This window comes from Trichophyton benhamiae (genome assembly GCF_000151125.1).
Source record: "Trichophyton benhamiae CBS 112371 chromosome Unknown contig00476.0, whole genome shotgun sequence".
Taxonomy (NCBI): Eukaryota; Fungi; Ascomycota; class Eurotiomycetes; order Onygenales; family Arthrodermataceae; genus Trichophyton; species Trichophyton benhamiae.
The window spans coordinates 71,381-88,464 of NW_003315108.1; the positions used below are offsets into that span (position 1 = coordinate 71,381).

The following is a 17,084-nucleotide window of genomic DNA, read 5'->3' on the forward strand; positions in this document are numbered from 1 at the left end:
AATAAACTGCACTTTGAGAATGTCGCTGCAATCACCACTTCTCCCAGACCGTATCCGGAAGAACACCGCGCATAACATGCCAATGGCCAATGGCACCCTGGAACTGCCAATATTCAAGCTCCTTTGGCACGCTTGGTCCCAACGCATCTTCCCTACCCTCAGCGTCCCTTGCGAACGAGCCAGGGCTGAATTCGAGGCGCGGAATCAAGTTTTCCTTTCGTGAGTACGTTCCGAGGTAGTCCTCGGGCTGGGGGATCCTGAATTTGATGGTCCCAGGTGTTTTCTTGCAGAAAATGGTCATGTTAGTCAGGTCTCTTCTAGATGATGAACCAGGTAGTGGTTTGTTGTCACGGAATATTCTGCATGACGGGAAGGTGGATGTGATAGCCCGAACCACCAGGCCAGCAAGCGGCAGGGCAATATCACCGGCATAGTTCTGTTTTTATATTAGTGTTATTCTCTATATTAATCAGGGCTATTAAAACTTACGATAGCAATGACACCCTCGTCATCCAACAGGGTGTCAAGCCCTTCCATGAAATCTTGAGTAAAGAGGTCCAATGGCTCCACACCTCCAGTGAAAACATCATGGACGATATAGTCGTATTTTTGAACTGGGGTTTCATGCCTGGCACGATGGACAAACACGGCTGCATTTTCAATCAACGTGTTTACTTTCTTGGGGAACTCGAAGTAATCCATAGCAATCTGGTGCACATTTGGATCAATTTCCACAACAGTAGTGTTGATTCCATGCGCTGCAAAGGCCGAAGGAGTTGTTCCAATACCCAATCCACTAGAATAACTTGTGAGTTATTTATATCTAGACAAGAACGATATGCAGAGTGACTTACATGACTAGCGCGCTCTTCTTCGAGTCAGCCTTCTCTGGTTTATGAGAGTCCTTCTTGACAAGCCTGACAGCCTCAAGCGCAGTAAAGACAGTGAAAACCGGATCAGCTACTTTAGCATCCTTGGTCATTAGGTGTGGAAGCCATTCTCCACCCAAAAGACTGTGACCGCATCTCATCACCCTGAACTTGGCATCCGTGTTCTCCAGCACAGACAAGTATCCAGTTAAGGACTCCTGTCGGTGAAGTAGTGTATAATTGTCCGCCTTAAGAGAAGCATTGAGTAAACCCGTGTTGTAAGGTAATGGGACATGGTGGTTGAACATAGCCGTGAATAAGAGTGAAGGAATGGTGAGCATAATCCACCTGGACGGTAAGAGGATGGCCTGGGCAGCAGCAATGATGAATTGAAGGCCAATGCTGGTCAATGCAAGGCTTGTTCCGAGATAGTAGGGCATATTTTGTTCAAGCTTGGTCTTGGTAGCGTTGAAAAGAGCGTATGCAGCTATGATATTTCCTTGTTCCATGCCCTGCTTCAATCTCGGACTCAGATTCAGCTTCTGAATAAAAATCCCGGGGACAACAACCGACAAGGCAACCAGAGGCGCAAAGGTGAGTGTTTCCGTAATGATAGGCCCCAGAACCGGTCCGAGGGTATAACTGAACTTGAACAAGAAGAACTGGATGGTAGGGATGTAGAATGTGAGAATTGGAAGAGTGACCATGGGGTTGGCATATTTCTGGACCATAGAGTGAGCCAGAGACCCCACGCCTCCTGCGATCAAAGTGAGGGCATTGTGGTATTTTCCAGCAGGAGCCGAGCCGTAGATAGGAGCAAGCGTCAACTGAGATGCATAAGAATACGCTCCAGCCAGGGCTATCACGGCTGCTCCCATAGCGCCAGCAAAGAAGAGCTCTGGCAGGGACGACTTCCTCGCGACGACAGCTGCCGGCCTGCGGACAGCTCCCCTGGCTGCTGGAGTCGAGGCGGCAGGCTGAATCTTGTCAGCAGCCGGCTTCGAAGGCGTCGACTTTGGTTTCGCCATGGTGGAATGGTATATGTATATGTGTTCCAAAAGCCGCCGTGTTTCAAAGTTTTGTTGACCTGGCCTTACCAACCTAACGCTCTAACAGAGAGAAAAGGAACCAGCCGGACAAGTCTATGTACCAAAACCCCAAGACACAGGCTACACCGTCACCATGAGCATGTCTTGATAAAAGAACGACCCTCAATGCCTTCAGCTTGGTGTTATGTTGGAATCCGTCGCGGCGTCGAAGTTGACGTGAAGAAGTGTTACTGTTGGCTGGATCGGGCGATGGAGCACGCTGCTTTAACCCCACCTTTAGCCGCGTTGCGTGGGGAAAACCCGAAGACAGCCGAGATTGGCCCAAGCGTCCTTAAAGTGGCAAGACTTGTCGCCGAGTTGAGATATCACAGAGAATATAAAGAAGAAAATTGAAGGTCGAAGACAGACGATGATAGTTGGAAGAAGAAGAAGACGGAGCAGATGGTGGTAAAAAGATACAGATGATGGTATTGAGGACTGTAGACCCGAGTAACTAATGGCGTTGTGTCAACTGAGTATATATGTTAGCCATACGGAGTATATCCAGGAGGTAATGTAACAAGAAGCTTGAATCTTGATATCTCCATGGTAAGCGCATTGAAGCCTTCTGAATGCCCCATATTGATCGGCCATTCACGTCTATTGCTCGATTATTGGGAATGTTTTGACACTAAAAGTTGTTAGCTTGGAGGCTCAAATCTGACATCACTATGCTTGGCGTTTTATACTGGCCTAACTAACTAAACATGCAGGACTATCAAAATATCAGATATCCAAACGCTCTGATACCCCATAGCTACACCGTATGTAAATGATCAAAAGATTATACGATGCCATTATTCCCCATGACCTCAGACAAAGGGCGAGATATAACCCAAGACCAGAAATATATACCCACATCCCGCCCGCAGCCCAAGAACCCGCCAGCGTCGATACAAATAAAAAACAGACGCAAGCGATATCTAGAGCTACATCCCGAATACTTCTCCCCAGCACTAGAACTAGCAGGTACCTACACCCTCATAGCCAGTTCTACACATCCATCTAACAATCGCTAGACCCCCTTCTCTATGACCGTCTAATACGCCGGTTCCAGACGGCGAGCGAGCGCGAAGCCGAAGGCCGGCTAAAAGGCCACTCCGGCACTCTCGAAGCAGATCTAGAACGCGCAGAAGCCAAAATGGAAGCTCTTGCCAACCCCGACCCGGACTCACTATTATCGTACAGCCGTGGGCCGAACGGTGAGATTCTAGCCGAAGACGCAGATGAGATACCCTCTTCCAAAGCCGAGGGGCAAGAGCGATGGCGGTACGAGATGGAAATGAGATTCGTGAAGGGTGCAGACGACCAGTTTGAGTATGGCGTTGTAGATGAGTGTGAGGAGTACGATGATCTGAGCGAGGAGCAAGAACGGTATTTCGACGAGGAGGAGCCGGAGTGGATTGTTGATGATGAGGGGGAAGAAGAAGGAGGAGGAGGAGACAGGGAGTTGAAGGGGGAGACGGGGGTTCAGGATTTTTAGATCTGACTGGACGGACGGGATGGTGACGGGGGTGGTCTGGATGTTCTGTGGACGGGCGGGATGGATTTTCAATCGGGCTGAGAGGGCCGGGGAGAGGGATGCGGTGCAGTTCATGCTGGTCATGTATCACTGCATCGTGGATGGCGGACGGGCGGTCGAGGGTGGGTGTGTCAGTCGTGCGAACCAGCGGGATACAGTTCTGCACACTGCAGATGACATGCATTCGTGCATATATGCATTATCAACGGCTATTCACGATATCGACGTCGGTCTCTGGTACGCAAACCCCGAGACCAAAAAAAAGACATACCATGCAAGTCACACTGACTCATACATACCTTCAAGGATACGAGAATACAGCTGGTTATCTAGTTATACACAAGGCAAAGGAAAGCATCTGGAAAAGAAAAGAAAAAGCATTTCATTTCCAATTTTAGGTGGTTTTATCTGTCTGTCCTATCCGATAGAGACGCTATGTTCTCAAAGCTTTGCAAACTGTGCCATGACTGACTTTGACCGACGACCGACTGGAGTCCCATGCTGTAACATATTCAACGTAACTGGATCCTCGAAACTGGAACTGAAACTGGGACTGCAAACTGGAGTTGACATCTGCAAGTGAATAAGGGAAAAAAAAAAAAAACGGCCGTATACATCAAAGTAAAAAAAGCAAATATCGCATCCCTGGCCATGAAGGCAATAAAGTAAACAAGGAATAATGAATACATAGGAGGAAGTCAAGTAAAAGAACGGGATTAGGTAGAGCAGATGATCGCATATGTAGATAAAAATGAAAACTCCTCCATTACAAGAAACGTAAATTGAGAAATGAGAACATGATATGTGAACGATAATGCTTTCCGGCCCAATCAACCAATCAATCAATAAGTCAGTCAGTCAGGGCATGAAGATGAATGAAACTGAAGATCAAGACCACAATATAGGGGAGTTGAAAGGGAACATAACGAATGGTATCACGACAGACTTGGTACGGTATGAAATGGTATGGTATATGAATGAATGATAAAATAGGAGAAAAAAAAACAAACTCGTAAGAAAATAATTTTGGGTTTCGAAGTGAAATGGGGGGTGGATCATTCGAAGGCTGGTGCCGGTGGGTATGGTATGATGGTGAAGTATGTATAGGAATGCATGGGATATCAACATGGGTGAAGATAAGACATAACATAGAAGTGAACAGGTTCAAGGAGGCGCAGCTCCCACGGGAACACCGTTCCGCTGGCTGTTCTTCCAAGTTTGCGGGCTCGTAGAGCCATTTGCACTTCCGTTTTGCGCCTTGGAGGCTACAGGTAATCTTCTCGTAGCCACAGGTGTGGGTGAAGAAGATGCAGGAGAAACGGCAGTTCCAACGGGCGTTGACAAACCGCCGTCGGCCCTCGGGGCAATAGTGGTGGTGGTGGAGCTGACCGTTGAGGAATCGTCTGTCCCGTCTGCGAAGGTGGTAGATGGTGGCGCGGCCCGTGATTTAGATTGAAGATTGCCATTGCTCGATTTTGCCAAAAGTGACTTTATAGGGTTAAGTTTTCGAGGAGTGGCGTCTGAAGGTGTTAGAGCTGGGCCGGCGTTTTCTTTGCCCTTTCTGATGGTGGCGGCAATGGTAGAATCGCTGTTTAGGTCTGAGAAGCCACGCCATTTGCGCCAGCCTTCAAAGTCAATTAGGGCTTGCATGCAGCCCCATTCCGTTACTTTTTGCTCGAGCCAGACGATGTTTACAGGCTGGGTTGTGTTATGTTAGCTCTATTGTCTTGTAGGATATAGCTTTAAAAGGCGAAGATATGGGACATACCTTAGTTAGGAAGTCATTGCATCCTGCGGCCAGGGCTTCATGCCTGTCACTCTGCAAGCTGCTTGCCGTCAAGGCAACGATGATGACAGGGCTCTTGAACTGGTTCTCTTTGTTTAAGAGATCCTCGGGCTTGACTTCGTCTTCAGGGTTTGACTCGGAGGATGGAGTCTCCGCGACGGAAGGCGAAGTAGGCGTCGACCCAACCATGGATGCAGAGTAGGACGGCCCAGCCGAACGCTGGAACACACCAATATTATTGACCCGTTCCAACCGTCTGATTTCACGTGTGGCTTCTAGGCCACTCATGACGGGCAATTGGATATCCATGAGCACGAGATGGAAGCCTCCTTCTCGCCACTTGTTGACTGCTTCGCGGCCGTTCATAGCGGTCTGCCAGCGGACCTTGAGACGTTTCATGAAGGCCTCGAGCAGTTTTAGGTTGATGGTGTTATCCTCGACAATGAGGACATTGATCGGGGGTATAGCACCGTCGAGTAAGGAGGTTGGAAGCGGGTTCGAGTTGGTGCTGCTGTTCTTGTTCAGCTTTTCAAGGCCCTTGGGACGAGGGGAGGCGACGCGAGAAGGAGGGGAGACGGATTTGGGAGCTGGTTCTGAAGGGAGAGCGGGCGGAGTTGCTGCAGAAGGGGGTGATGAGGCGGTAGGTACGCCGTTGGCTGGTGGATGAGGATTCACTGAGTCTACATATGTGAATCCGTTAATATCGAGGATGTATAGGAAAATAAAGAAACAAATAAAAATAAAAAAAAAAATAGATAAAAAAAATAATATTTTGAAATACGTACCATTTGAGGGTGATGGGAGAGAGCCTGGCCCCTGAGAGCCGGCGTATTGGTGATAGCTGCTTCGATGTTGTGGCTGCTGCCATGGCCCACGTACTCCTGGTGAAGGGATGGGCGGCACCTGGCCGGTATTGATGACCTGCATGGAATTTGGATGGGGAGAGCCCATGGAGTCCTTGAGAGTAGCACTGTTAGGAGTAATCATATGCATGGGCGGAAAGTAGCCGCCTTGTTGGTCCATGCCCCGGGAGTCGTCTGTATGGGCATAGGGGGTAAGAGGAGAGGCCTTTGGAGTCCGTCGTGGAGGCACCTCGATGATGAGGGCTTCATCTATCGTCTGCCCGCCGGGGTAAAAATGGTCGAGTGTGCGAGTAAGCGGCTCCTCGGGCCCCAGGACTCGTTCCAGCTGGCCGTGTCTGCTAGATGGCTCTCGCTGGATGAGCCTGATGACGATATCTGGAGAGTCGATGGTTCGGCCGAGGGAGTTGGCGTATTTCTTGAGGATGGAGTCACGGAGGTCATCGACCAGGTCTTCCTCGGTGACCAGGACGAGGGTGGGAGACGAGCCGGGCCGTTTGACCCAGACCTTGCGGTTGATCATGTCGAACTGGATGGCGGGCGTAGAACGGGGGAAATACTCGGCACCACTGGTGTATGGTGGCTCAAGCAGGGTGTTTATGAGCCGCTGCTGCGACGCGGGGACGAGAGACTGCCTCCTGACGGCAAGAGAAGGTCGTCGAGGCCCCTTTGGCAGCTGCTCGGGTATCTGGGGGCTTCTCCCAGGCGCAGCAGCTGAGACGGGCGATGCTGATATCGGGGATGTGGTAGGGGACTGCAGGCCTTGATGGGGGTCGTCGAAAAGCGAGGCAGCGGCAGCGGCAGCAGTAGTAATAGTGTTTAGCTGTCGAGCCGAGCCACCGACACTCCCTCGACGGCTAAACTGGCGCTGGATCCGGCCCTGGAGCTGTGCAGGCGAAGGGTCTCGGCCGTGCTGCTGCTGTGAGTTTGGTGACGGTGCGAAGGCAAAGTCGTCGCAGCGTCGGGCGTGATTCCCGTTGTCGACGCTGACTAGTCTCGCGCGAGGCAGAGGCGGGTTCGAGGTAGCAGGGGACTCGATCAGCGGCGAGGGGACCTGTCTAGCGGCGGGAGCAGACCGTACAGCCGTAGCAATTGGCTGTCCCGGTGGGTGCTGTGGATGCTGCAGGTGTTGCAGATGCTGCTGCTGCGACGGACTAGAGAGCGAGGGAGCTCTGTTGGGCCGCGAATCCACGCCCAATCTGTGGCCCTCCGGTCGAGGAGTGCGCCGGGCCCTGGTCGCCGTAGCAGCTGCAGCTGTAGACGTCGTAGATGTCGTAGATGCTGCTGTAGCTGGTGGTGCTGGCGCTGGCGTAGGAGTCGTAGAGGTCGTGGATGTGGTGGTGGAGGCACTCGGCAGCTGGTCGGGCAGCGAGGTCCAGGGCGACAGGCGCGGCGTCGAGTCGCTGTCGACAGCGTCGTCCAAGGCCTGCTCGTCTGCTCTGCTCGCGGTCTTGAGGTCCTCCTTCTTGTCCTTCTGGCTGGCGGGCGCGGCGGCAGCGGTGGTGATGCTGTTGGCGGCGCTGGCGGTCGCTGAGGTCGACGTTGCTGCTGGGTCGGCGGCGGCGGCGGCGGCGGTCTTGGCGGACGAGGAAGAGGACGACGACGGGCGACGCAGCAGCGCAGCCAGACGGGAGAAGCGACGCTCTTTTTCCGCCGGCATCGTCTCAGCAGCCACAGGCATACCCGGTGCAGGAGGGTGACGGGACAGGTCGAGGACGGTAGAGACGGTCAGCAGCAGTCTAGGAGACGGGCATCGCGCAGGCAGGCGGCATGGCCGGGGGAGCTCAGGGGGGGGGGCGCGCAGGCAGTTGAGTTGACAGACAAACAGGCAGAGAGCGAGAGCGAGAGACGGAGACGGAGACGGAGACGGGAGAGACAGAGATAGGGACAGTAAGGTTCTTGTTTTAATAGCTGGATTCTGTTATATATGACACTTCTCCGAGCTCGACGGACGCTGACGACGGCAGGACAGGGCTTGATATGCAGCCAGACGCGGCGTCAGACGAACTGATCACAGAACAGACAAGCAAGCAAGCAAGCAGAGCAAGCAGAACGCAAAAGACCGAGTTTATAGCAGCGCCAGAAATGACATGTAGAGCAAGAGACGAGCAGAGACGAGCCGGCAGAGGCAGAAGAGAGCCCAGCACAGGGCAACAGGAGGACGGCAGCAGCAGGGATGGGGCCGGCGTTGGCGTCCATGGGGGATTATGTTTCACTCGCCCCCAGGCATATTATATTATTGCCAATGAGATAAGTTACAAGGCCAGCAAGCCCAGGGCTTGGTTTCTTTTTGACTAAGTCACGGTCACTAACTTGCCCTGCTTTTTTTTGCTCTTACTTCTCTACGGGCGAGGGCAAGGACGAGGCTGGGCAGGCGAGAAAAAGGAAGAGTCGAGATGCGTGGACTGCCCAGGTTCGTCTCGTCCCATGCAGCCACCAGATCGGGGCGTAGGTTGATCCGCGCAGGGATCCAAGATGGGACTTGTGGACGGTGACCAGGCAGATGATATGGTTATTCTGAAGCAAAAGAGAGACGATTATACGAAACGGAGCTGAGAGAGTTGAGCTTCTGGTCAATGTCTCACGGGCCGGCCCGTCTCCCCCCTTCCCCCTGATACATATATTATTTATATGAACGGTCAGGTTGCGCGGCCAGAGAACAGAACCAGAGACACGATTACGATGAACAAGCAGGGGGACAAAAAGAAACGAAAACGACGAATAACTAGGTTGGTTGTTTGGGTCTGGGTCCCGCGGCTGCTGATAACTACTAGCCGGCCTGGTTACATATATGCTGCGTGTCAGGGACGGGACAACTGTCAACCACACTACTGTCTATCATGACTAGTTATCGTGACCGACTTCGTCTGCTGAAGCCGGTCTTCTTCTTCTTCTTCTTCTTCTTCTTCCTCTTTGCCTGACTCGCCTCGCTTACAAGCTTTCTGGTTCCTGGGCCGTCATCGATTAGTTAGTGCCTAACACATGGCTGGTGGCTTGACCTGCTTCTTCGGACCTGTCAGCTTGTTCCTGGGGAGGCAAAGTCTGGAGTTCGAATGTGATGAATAGCTTCAATATTCACAACGTTTTGAAAGGCGGCTATGCTCTCGTGTCATCCAGGGAGAAAAGAAAAAAAAGAAGCAGCAGACTATTGACTGTTTTTAAGGAGTAAGAAAAAGTGAATCTACTATTCGATAGATAGGATCGGGCATCTTCTTGTTTGTTACTCGGTTTTTTTCTCTTCATTAGCCGGCTTCTCCGCCTCCGTCTATAGGAGGTCCCTGATATATCCCAAGAGAATGGAATCAAGGAAGCAGGGGTGAGGCGGGCGAGCGTACATATAAGGCATCCATGCATATACCGACATCCACAGCTCTGTGCAAAGCGGAGGAAGGAGATAAAATTAACTGGATCTCAGATCTCTCTTTTATTTATTGAAAAGCTGCCTTACCTACTCTAAAATATCACGATAGTAACAGGTAGAATTGAAAGGCCGAAAAAAAGGGGGGTAAAAAGTCATAGACATAGAACGGGGTGAAGGCCGGGTCGAAGGATTGTAAAACGTACATATCAAGCACTTTCGAAGGTAGAAAAGTAGAAGACAAAAAAAAAGGGGCGTTGAAAAAAAGGGTTTCTTGAATCCTTTTATGTGTTCTCATGAGAAGCGAAGAGAAGTAGACAAGGTAAGGCAAGGATGGTTGCAAAATTGTACAAAGGAAGTAGAAGGAGAGAAAAGAAGAGAGACATGGCATTACAAGAGGAAGAAGAGAAAACAACAGTCAAGAACCGCCCCCTGAATTGCGCCGTAGAGGTGAAAATGAAGAAAGAGACGAGAAGAACAAGGCAGGCCAAAGGGTATCAGATCCATCAGTGTACATACCATATTTCACCAAGATGGAGCTAGAGGGAGGGTAGACAGGCGGAGACACAACCGCCTTTCCCTCCCTATCATGACGACAAACGAGCAAACAAACTAAACCAAGCAATACAATTTTTTTTGTAGGATAGGCGAGGATGATGGTTGATTTGAGACGAGGTGTGTTTTCTGGTTAGAGAAGGATGAGATAGTTCGACGGTGCAATTCCCGTCTCACCCGTCGACTTCTTCGCCTGCCACCATCGCCCGCTGACGTCCGAAACCTCGAGAATCTCATGTTTTGTGAAACTGATCTCGTTCGCGTCATCTGGGTTGGCTTCATACGAATATATCGCCTTGGCACGGTAGGGGTACTCCGTCGGCTGTCCTACCTCGCCTGTCTCACCGCCGACAGTGCTAGCGTTGGTCTGCGAGCCGAGGACAGGCTGGAGGCCCGTTGTGCTGGCGGCGGCAGGGTTGAATCCAGTCATGGGCGAGGAGGTTTCGAACCCGCTGAGAGGTGCGGACGAGTACATGTGTGGGTGGGCGGAGGAGACAGTTGTTTCGGGACGGGGCGTGTAGCTGTGAGAGATGGGCTTGCTGTTGCGGTAGCTGTGTGGCTGTTCCTTGTGAGGCGCAAACGAGTCAATGTACGCCCTAGGCCCTGACTGGGAGGTTGAGCCGAAGTAGAAGATCCAGACAATCTGTCAGATAAGACATGTTAGTGGTGGGGGTTGTCCGTAGATATAACTGTACAACTCCTTTTTAAAGGCAGCGGCAGTACATACGTCTGTCATGGCGAGGAGGATGAGACCGGCGCCGGCAGACTGTCTGGCGCCCTGCTTGCTGGTGACCAGGCTATCGAGGGTAAATGTAGTGCAGACAAGGCCGGCAGCAGCGTATCCAACAACCTATGCCCCCCCCCCCGTCAGTCAGTATTTCATCGTTACAACGCCGGCACGTCAGAGAGCAAGGTATAACCCACCGCCGTGCCGTAGATGTGGCTGGTATTCGAGCCCATCACGACCGCAACGCCGACCAGGACGCAGAGCTGGTATGCAATCGACCACCAGAAGAAGTTTGGGACCACCTCCTTCGTATGGGCGATGCTGCACGAGACAACGCCGATGATCCACGCCAGCTACAAAAGAGGTCAGCTATCATTCAATGGGAGGAGGGACAGGACCCAAGCAAAGGGCGACAAGGTGGTCCGTACCATGCCTATCGATACGGTTGCCAGCGCAAAGGGGTCGCCGACCAGGTTGCTCATCTGGAAGCGCGCCATCGTAGCAGCAGTTGGCCTTGATCTAGATACAGATAATTCGAGACGGTGACAGGGACGGCACGCGAGACCATCCACGGCTTCGCATGCAGCGTACTCTCTCTATCTATCAACGTCGGCGTTCGACTGTATCTGCACTGTTTGCTGACACCCGGCGAGGCTTGCTTGGGGTTTCTTGCTTGCTGTGGCAGTCTGTAGAGTGTTGGACGTGTATGACGGCAGCCCTTCGACTTCTCGACTGCGTCTTCACTGCGGAACGAGTGAAGGAGGTATCCTGTATCGGCGTATCTACCGTCCTGGTGAGTTGGAGCGATCTTCCCGGCGCTGCAAGGAGGGTGAAAGTAGTCGTCAGCGCCTGGCTGGGGGATTTTCGGCGAAGGCAGAGGTTGGAAAAAAGGGGGTTCAAGACGGGCGACGGCGAGGAGGGCGGGAGGTTGCCAGAACGAACGAAAGAAAACAAGGACGAGAAAGCGAGAGTGAAGACGCCGCAGGAGAAGAAGAGGAGGAGGAGGAGGAAGAGGGAGAGGATGAAGTCGAGAATGACGGGTCGAGACGAAGAGATGGAGATGAAGATAAAAAAAGCGACTTTCAGGAGGAGGAAAAAGCAACGAAAAGGCGTTTTTTTAGTCTTACTTAAGCCGCTTTTTATGGCTTGAACTTTTTATATTAATAGCAATTAAGTAGAGGGAACAAGAGACGCAGGACGCTGTGATGAGAAGATAGAATGCAGATGTAGAAGACGGAGAGAAGACTGGCAGAAGGTCGCTGTCTGTCCTACGCCACTGGCAGGGCCGTCTCCTGCTTCTGTGGCCGTTCTGCCTGTCTGTCTGGCCCGCCGGTCTTTGTTTCGCGCGCGCCAAGTTGGCCTGCAAGAGGCTCGCTGGCTTGCTGGCCTGTGGAGTTGGGGCAGTTTCAGGCCAGTGTGCTTGACGATCGATGCCGCCGGGCGGGTTTGAAGGAGAGGCGTTGCTGTCAATGTAAATGCTGGTGAATGGTGTTGTTGCTTGTTGCTGTTTGTGAAGTCCCTTTAGATGCTCTCCCTGCCAATGGACCGTAAGGTGACTCTGGCTTCTGAGGGCCGTACGTAACCCCCTGAAGACCGGGGGGGTGTTTGTGTATATGTATCAGGCAAGGGAGGACAATTAAGAAACTCCGAACGGCTTGATGGGGATCCATGTTTGAAGTCTGGACGAGTGGCCATCGCGGGCTCCACGAGTTCTGTCGTGCGTCCTCCTGTTTCACCTGGTTGAAGCACGCCAGCCAACTGGTTCCCAGGCGTCGATGGGGAGCCTCAGTAGTTAGTTAGTTAGCATCAACGGCGAAGAGTCCACCGCCTCTCAACGCTATGTCTTTACCCATTCTTCAAACAGGTAACCCTCTCTTGGTCCTTAATCCGCTGGTCTGGCCTGGCCTGGCGCCCGGAGCTATGCCGCTTATTCACCGTTTATCTGTGGACAGTAACAGTTAACCTAGTAGAGCCCCGGGGAGGGACGGTTGAACGCTGAGGCTAGTCCCTCTCTCTCGCCTTCTCCTCCCTCCTCACCCCTCTCTCAACCATCTTCATCCTCTCCTCCCATTCCCCCCATACCTCTCCGCCGCCTACAACGCCAACTTCAACCCACCGCTTCATCAACAGTGTACTTTGAACCCTCAGCTCGGCAATTTCCTCCGCCTGACGTCTCTGTGTCTCCAGCGCTCGGTCAATTCGGGGCTGCAGCTCGACAAGGGCCGTAGAAGCGCTGGCAGGAGGGATGGGAAGGTCCTGTAGAGAGCTGAGCCGGGATGCTGTTTCTGGGAACGCAGTGGCGTATGAAAGCACGATGGAAGCTAGAGTTGCTGGTGTCATTGTGGCAGGCGGTGTGTGTGTTGACGCAGACTGGAAAAGGTCGGGATATCGCGAGTCTAGCTCCTGTTAGAGACGTATAAACAAAGTATATCGTAGGCAATGGCATGTGTACATAGCTTGAGCACATCTTGGACAGCCGGGACTCGTGCGGAGAGCCGTCTGAGGCCATGCTCGAGCTCGGCTAGCCGGGCAGAGACTGTTTCTCGCACTGAAGCTGGCGGTTCGGAGGCCTGCTCTGGCTCGCCGGCCCAGTTCGTCTGGCCGGTCAGCAGGAACTCAATGCGTCGAAGGCGAGTCTCGAGCAGCTCGAGCGTGTCTGCAGCAGTGTTCGTAGTGTATTCTGTCTCCATCCTAGCTATCCTCTGAAGCTCTCGTGCGTTGTTGTTGCCGCAGTTGTTGTAGTTGTTGTAGTTTGCAGGTTGTCGATGTTGTTTGACGTCAGTTTTTGCTTGCCAGGAACCGAACCTTAACCCGATTAGGAAGAACTCAACACTGATACTGTCAGGCACGAAAAGAAGAGAGGATGGATTTGAAAAATACAGGCGAAGAGAATATGGAGGATATTATTATGACTACGCTGTTGAGGCTGCGCTTGTCTCTACGTCAACCTGCATACTATCCTCGTCGTGCTCGTTCTCCTCCGTGATCTGGTCCATCAAGGTCCCCTGGCCACCAGCACCACCTCGCTGTCGAGGCAGCCCCGGCGGAGGCATGATGCTCGCACTGTGCTGTCCTGCTCGTTCTTGCATCTCTTGTCCCTTGACGTCTGTCTTCTCACCGGTCTCCTCCTCGCCATCGTTAGTCATATCCTCCATCAGAAGGTCCTCCTGTTTGGCCGTGTTCGTCTTTCCTTCATATTCGGCAGTAAACTCTGCAAGCTCCTGCTCGAACAATTCATTGTCCTTGTCGATAAAGTTCTATGTCCAGAGTTAGAACTGATTCCGACATCTTAATGAATATATACACACCTTTAATGGTTCGGGAAGCTCCCCGGCCTCGAAGCTCATGGCTTCTTCGTTGGCATAAACCAAAACAACACTCGAAGATTCCTCCTTTGCCGCATGGAGCACTTCAATCTCTCGCACGGGGCACGCCGTGTACCCAACGATATCCACGTTATCGGCTACCGTAGCCCTAGACACTGGCTTGCTACTGGTCGGTCCGGACGCGGACGGTTCAATCTGATTAGACGGTTTCAGGCTCGCAGATCTGGTGCTGCCGACTTTCGCATCATCAACTGAGAAGCTGAACCTCCACCACTGCCATTGCTCGGTTGCTGGTACGTCGGGAACATCGTCCGTCATCAGATCCAATTCCGGCTTCCGCGGTCTCAGCACATAAAATATGTGTGGCTCCGTGCATACTCCGCGAAGGGTATACTTATGTCTTGGTGATTCCTCTGCAGACGAAGCCTGGCCAGTAAAGCAGTTGGATAACTGCCGGAGACTCTCAATGGCTTGCGTCTTTCTTTCTTCCAGCTCTGGGGGATTCTTGTATTAGCATGCCATGCACTATCAAATGCCCAGTACTAAGACTCACCTTGTATTTTATGGGTAATCTGCTCCGTTAATGTCTTCAACTTCTCAATTAAATCGACCACATCCTCTTGCGTGGTAGACGGAGCTCCATCGACCTGGTATGGCCCAGTCAGAGCCACCCGAGATCCAGCAAGCACTTTCTGGACTAACGTATCAACAGAGATGCTTCCCCTCTTAGATAGATATCGATCAACCATCGCCCCCAACTTCTCCAGCTCAACGTCAACAACAACACGGCGTTTCCTAAGCTCCACTGCAAACTCCTTGCAATGCTTCATGTACCGGTCAGGATACCAAACAGAAGGAACCTTCAAATCAATCCTGTTGCCGTCGTGATTGGTAATCCGCATAGTAAAAACAGGTGCAACCTCTTCTAGCCAGATATCGTCCAACTCCTTACCAGGCATATCACACCATATATGTCCATCTAGGAGGTCATATAGTGTCTTTCCAGAGGTCCTATCAATCGAAAGGTCTAGCAATGAGAATGGTTCATTGGCACATTCGTCCTCCGAAAGCGCCTGTTTGACACCTCTAGAGTAAAATGTTTTCTGGGGCAATTCCCCTTCCGCGGGGGGCGAGATTTCCTCCCAAAGTTTTAAAAACGTAGCTATTCTGTCCTCACCTCCCCAACACTTTAGAGAGGGAAGACCAGATAGGACATCTGCGCTTCCAAAGGCTCGCTGAGAACGGTCCAGAAAAGCCATTAGCCGTTGAGTCTCATGCACTGCATCCTCCCATGGTGCTTCTGCTTGATCAAGAGTAGTCAAAGCCGGCTGTCCATTCCACCATTGGCTGTCATTGCCATAATCTAGAGCCACCCTATCTCTCCAAAGGAGCTCTTCCCTGGCTATGGGTATAGAGTGCAGAATAGTCAGAAAGGCAGGGAAATGGTCTGCCTCCGGTCCCGGTCGAAGAAATCGAGGCGTGTCGTCTATCCGCCGTCTAAGCTCTGGGTCCGGATCAATAGATATCTCCCTAGAGACATTACTAGGTAGCGTCAAGGCCCACAGCTCAGTATCATAGTATTCCTTATTCGCAGGACCAAACTGCGCACCTTCCGCCGCAGTGACCCCCGATTCCTGTTCTCCAGACGCTATGTTGTGCCCAAGTGACGCAGTTATCGCATGCTGCATCTCGTGCTCCTCGCGTTCCGCCAACGTAAGGCCATCAGTGTTCATATCGTCCGCTAATTTCCCAAGACCGGTCTCCCTGTAAGCGCAAGCTACGTAACTACTAAAACAGGGACAGTTGCAAGAAGCTCACAGTAATTCGGGTTTCCTAAGGTGTTCGGCGTCTGGGTCGTAGACTCTACATTCTTCTTCTCACGGATACCGACTCGTGACGGCGGACGGGACGGGGCTGACAAGCCACCAACATCTATACGGTCGATATCAAACGATCCTCGAACAAGTCAGAACAAATGGACACTAGCCGGGGGGTTGAATAAGTGTCCATTGAAGCATTGATCACTAATCGAGGAAGCGGTGCATGCTTACTCTGGGGAGTTGGGCTGTGGAAATCATGGGCGAGGGGAGTGGGTAGAATTTCCTCGACCTATCCATGCATTCCTTGTTAGTCTTCTTGTCTGTCTGTTGAGGAATAAGCAGTCCTGCTCACCGGCGGTAAAGGGTCGTTTGGGTTTTCAAAGTAAGCATTGATAGCTCTATGAGAGTCGCCATTATTGTGCTATAATTCGTACAATGAAGCTGTTAGCAGGCTGCATTATTTTAAGCTAGGGGAGGACCAGGTAGATGAGGGGATCGGAAGGTACCTGGAGAAAGGCAATCGCCCGTTCCCTGGAGGCGTTGGTGAACGAGACGAAGGCCTCAATCGCCTCGTCTGTTATCTCCGGCACCATCTCTGCCTCGCACGCTGTCTTGCTTGCTTTTTGGATGTGGTGAAGCCGCGAAGCCAAAGCTGAAGATGCAGCAAGCAGGTTGATTAACTTATAGATCGAGATCGTCGACAAGAAAAGTCACGGGGGCGGCCGCATTCGTCATCTTCCCGCCTCCGCCGCTTTCAAGCTGCCAAACCTTCAACTCTCACAACGTGAATGACGTCGAGAGGTGAGATACCTTACTATCATCGCGATGGTATTGACAGGTAGCATGGGCGGCCTGCTTAAAGAACATTGCTATACTCTCTAAGATGGCTTCAGTGGCTTTTATCTTTGCTCTCTGTCGCTTGCAAAAGCTGCTCGTATAGATCTTCCTGTCTAAGAGCTCTGTACAGGTCTACAGATTACTATGCTGCCACCCCTAGTAGCAAAGGCTACCTGAAGAAGATGCCAGAATCTGATCAAACCCCATGGAAGATACCCATTTTCTTTGTTTGTTAGCTCCGGATGGATGCAGGACGTGTGTTTGAGGGAACTTCCCTGGGGTTTCCCCTCTAAGGCAGCAGAATTTTCACCTATTTAGTTATACTAAACATCATCA

At 51.9% G+C, this 17,084-nt stretch overlaps 8 protein-coding genes across 8 annotated transcripts; 3 read left to right on the forward strand and 5 right to left on the reverse strand.

The window, feature by feature from the left end:
- Nucleotides 1-31: 31 nt before the first annotated feature.
- Nucleotides 32-1,897, reverse strand: ARB_06654 (spermine/spermidine synthase family protein; the record flags this gene model as incomplete). Its single annotated transcript, XM_003014851.1, has 3 exons — nucleotides 32-436; nucleotides 490-796; nucleotides 855-1,897. 3 exons carry the CDS (start codon nucleotides 1,895-1,897, stop codon nucleotides 32-34), a joined length of 1,755 nt encoding a protein of 584 aa, XP_003014897.1.
- Nucleotides 1,898-2,748: 851 nt separating this feature from the next.
- Nucleotides 2,749-3,440, forward strand: ARB_06655 (uncharacterized protein; the record flags this gene model as incomplete). The annotated part of the gene is made up of 2 exons (XM_003014852.1): nucleotides 2,749-2,926; nucleotides 2,977-3,440. The coding sequence occupies 2 exons, from the start codon at nucleotides 2,749-2,751 to the stop codon at nucleotides 3,438-3,440; spliced, it is 642 nt and encodes a 213-aa protein (XP_003014898.1).
- Nucleotides 3,441-4,643: 1,203 nt separating this feature from the next.
- On the reverse strand, nucleotides 4,644-7,785 carry ARB_06656 (response regulator, putative; the record flags this gene model as incomplete). Its single annotated transcript, XM_003014853.1, has 2 exons — nucleotides 4,644-5,177; nucleotides 5,248-7,785. The coding sequence occupies 2 exons, from the start codon at nucleotides 7,783-7,785 to the stop codon at nucleotides 4,644-4,646; spliced, it is 3,072 nt and encodes a 1,023-aa protein (XP_003014899.1).
- A 2,031-nt stretch (nucleotides 7,786-9,816) lies between these two features.
- ARB_06657 (uncharacterized protein) lies at nucleotides 9,817-10,026 on the forward strand (the record flags this gene model as incomplete). Its single annotated transcript, XM_003014854.1, has 1 exon — nucleotides 9,817-10,026. The coding sequence occupies one exon, from the start codon at nucleotides 9,817-9,819 to the stop codon at nucleotides 10,024-10,026; it is 210 nt and encodes a 69-aa protein (XP_003014900.1).
- A 145-nt stretch (nucleotides 10,027-10,171) lies between these two features.
- Nucleotides 10,172-11,262, reverse strand: ARB_06658 (uncharacterized protein; the record flags this gene model as incomplete). Its single annotated transcript, XM_003014855.1, has 4 exons — nucleotides 10,172-10,681; nucleotides 10,766-10,888; nucleotides 10,963-11,118; nucleotides 11,194-11,262. The coding sequence occupies 4 exons, from the start codon at nucleotides 11,260-11,262 to the stop codon at nucleotides 10,172-10,174; spliced, it is 858 nt and encodes a 285-aa protein (XP_003014901.1).
- Nucleotides 11,263-11,471: 209 nt separating this feature from the next.
- On the forward strand, nucleotides 11,472-11,896 carry ARB_06659 (uncharacterized protein; the record flags this gene model as incomplete). Its single annotated transcript, XM_003014856.1, has 2 exons — nucleotides 11,472-11,558; nucleotides 11,612-11,896. The coding sequence occupies 2 exons, from the start codon at nucleotides 11,472-11,474 to the stop codon at nucleotides 11,894-11,896; spliced, it is 372 nt and encodes a 123-aa protein (XP_003014902.1).
- Nucleotides 11,897-12,766: 870 nt separating this feature from the next.
- On the reverse strand, nucleotides 12,767-13,105 carry ARB_06660 (uncharacterized protein; the record flags this gene model as incomplete). Its single annotated transcript, XM_003014857.1, has 1 exon — nucleotides 12,767-13,105. The coding sequence occupies one exon, from the start codon at nucleotides 13,103-13,105 to the stop codon at nucleotides 12,767-12,769; it is 339 nt and encodes a 112-aa protein (XP_003014903.1).
- A 56-nt stretch (nucleotides 13,106-13,161) lies between these two features.
- Nucleotides 13,162-15,824, reverse strand: ARB_06661 (uncharacterized protein; the record flags this gene model as incomplete). Its single annotated transcript, XM_003014858.1, has 4 exons — nucleotides 13,162-13,553; nucleotides 13,722-14,022; nucleotides 14,074-14,585; nucleotides 14,645-15,824. The coding sequence occupies 4 exons, from the start codon at nucleotides 15,822-15,824 to the stop codon at nucleotides 13,162-13,164; spliced, it is 2,385 nt and encodes a 794-aa protein (XP_003014904.1).
- Between the last annotated feature and the right edge of the window lie 1,260 nt (nucleotides 15,825-17,084).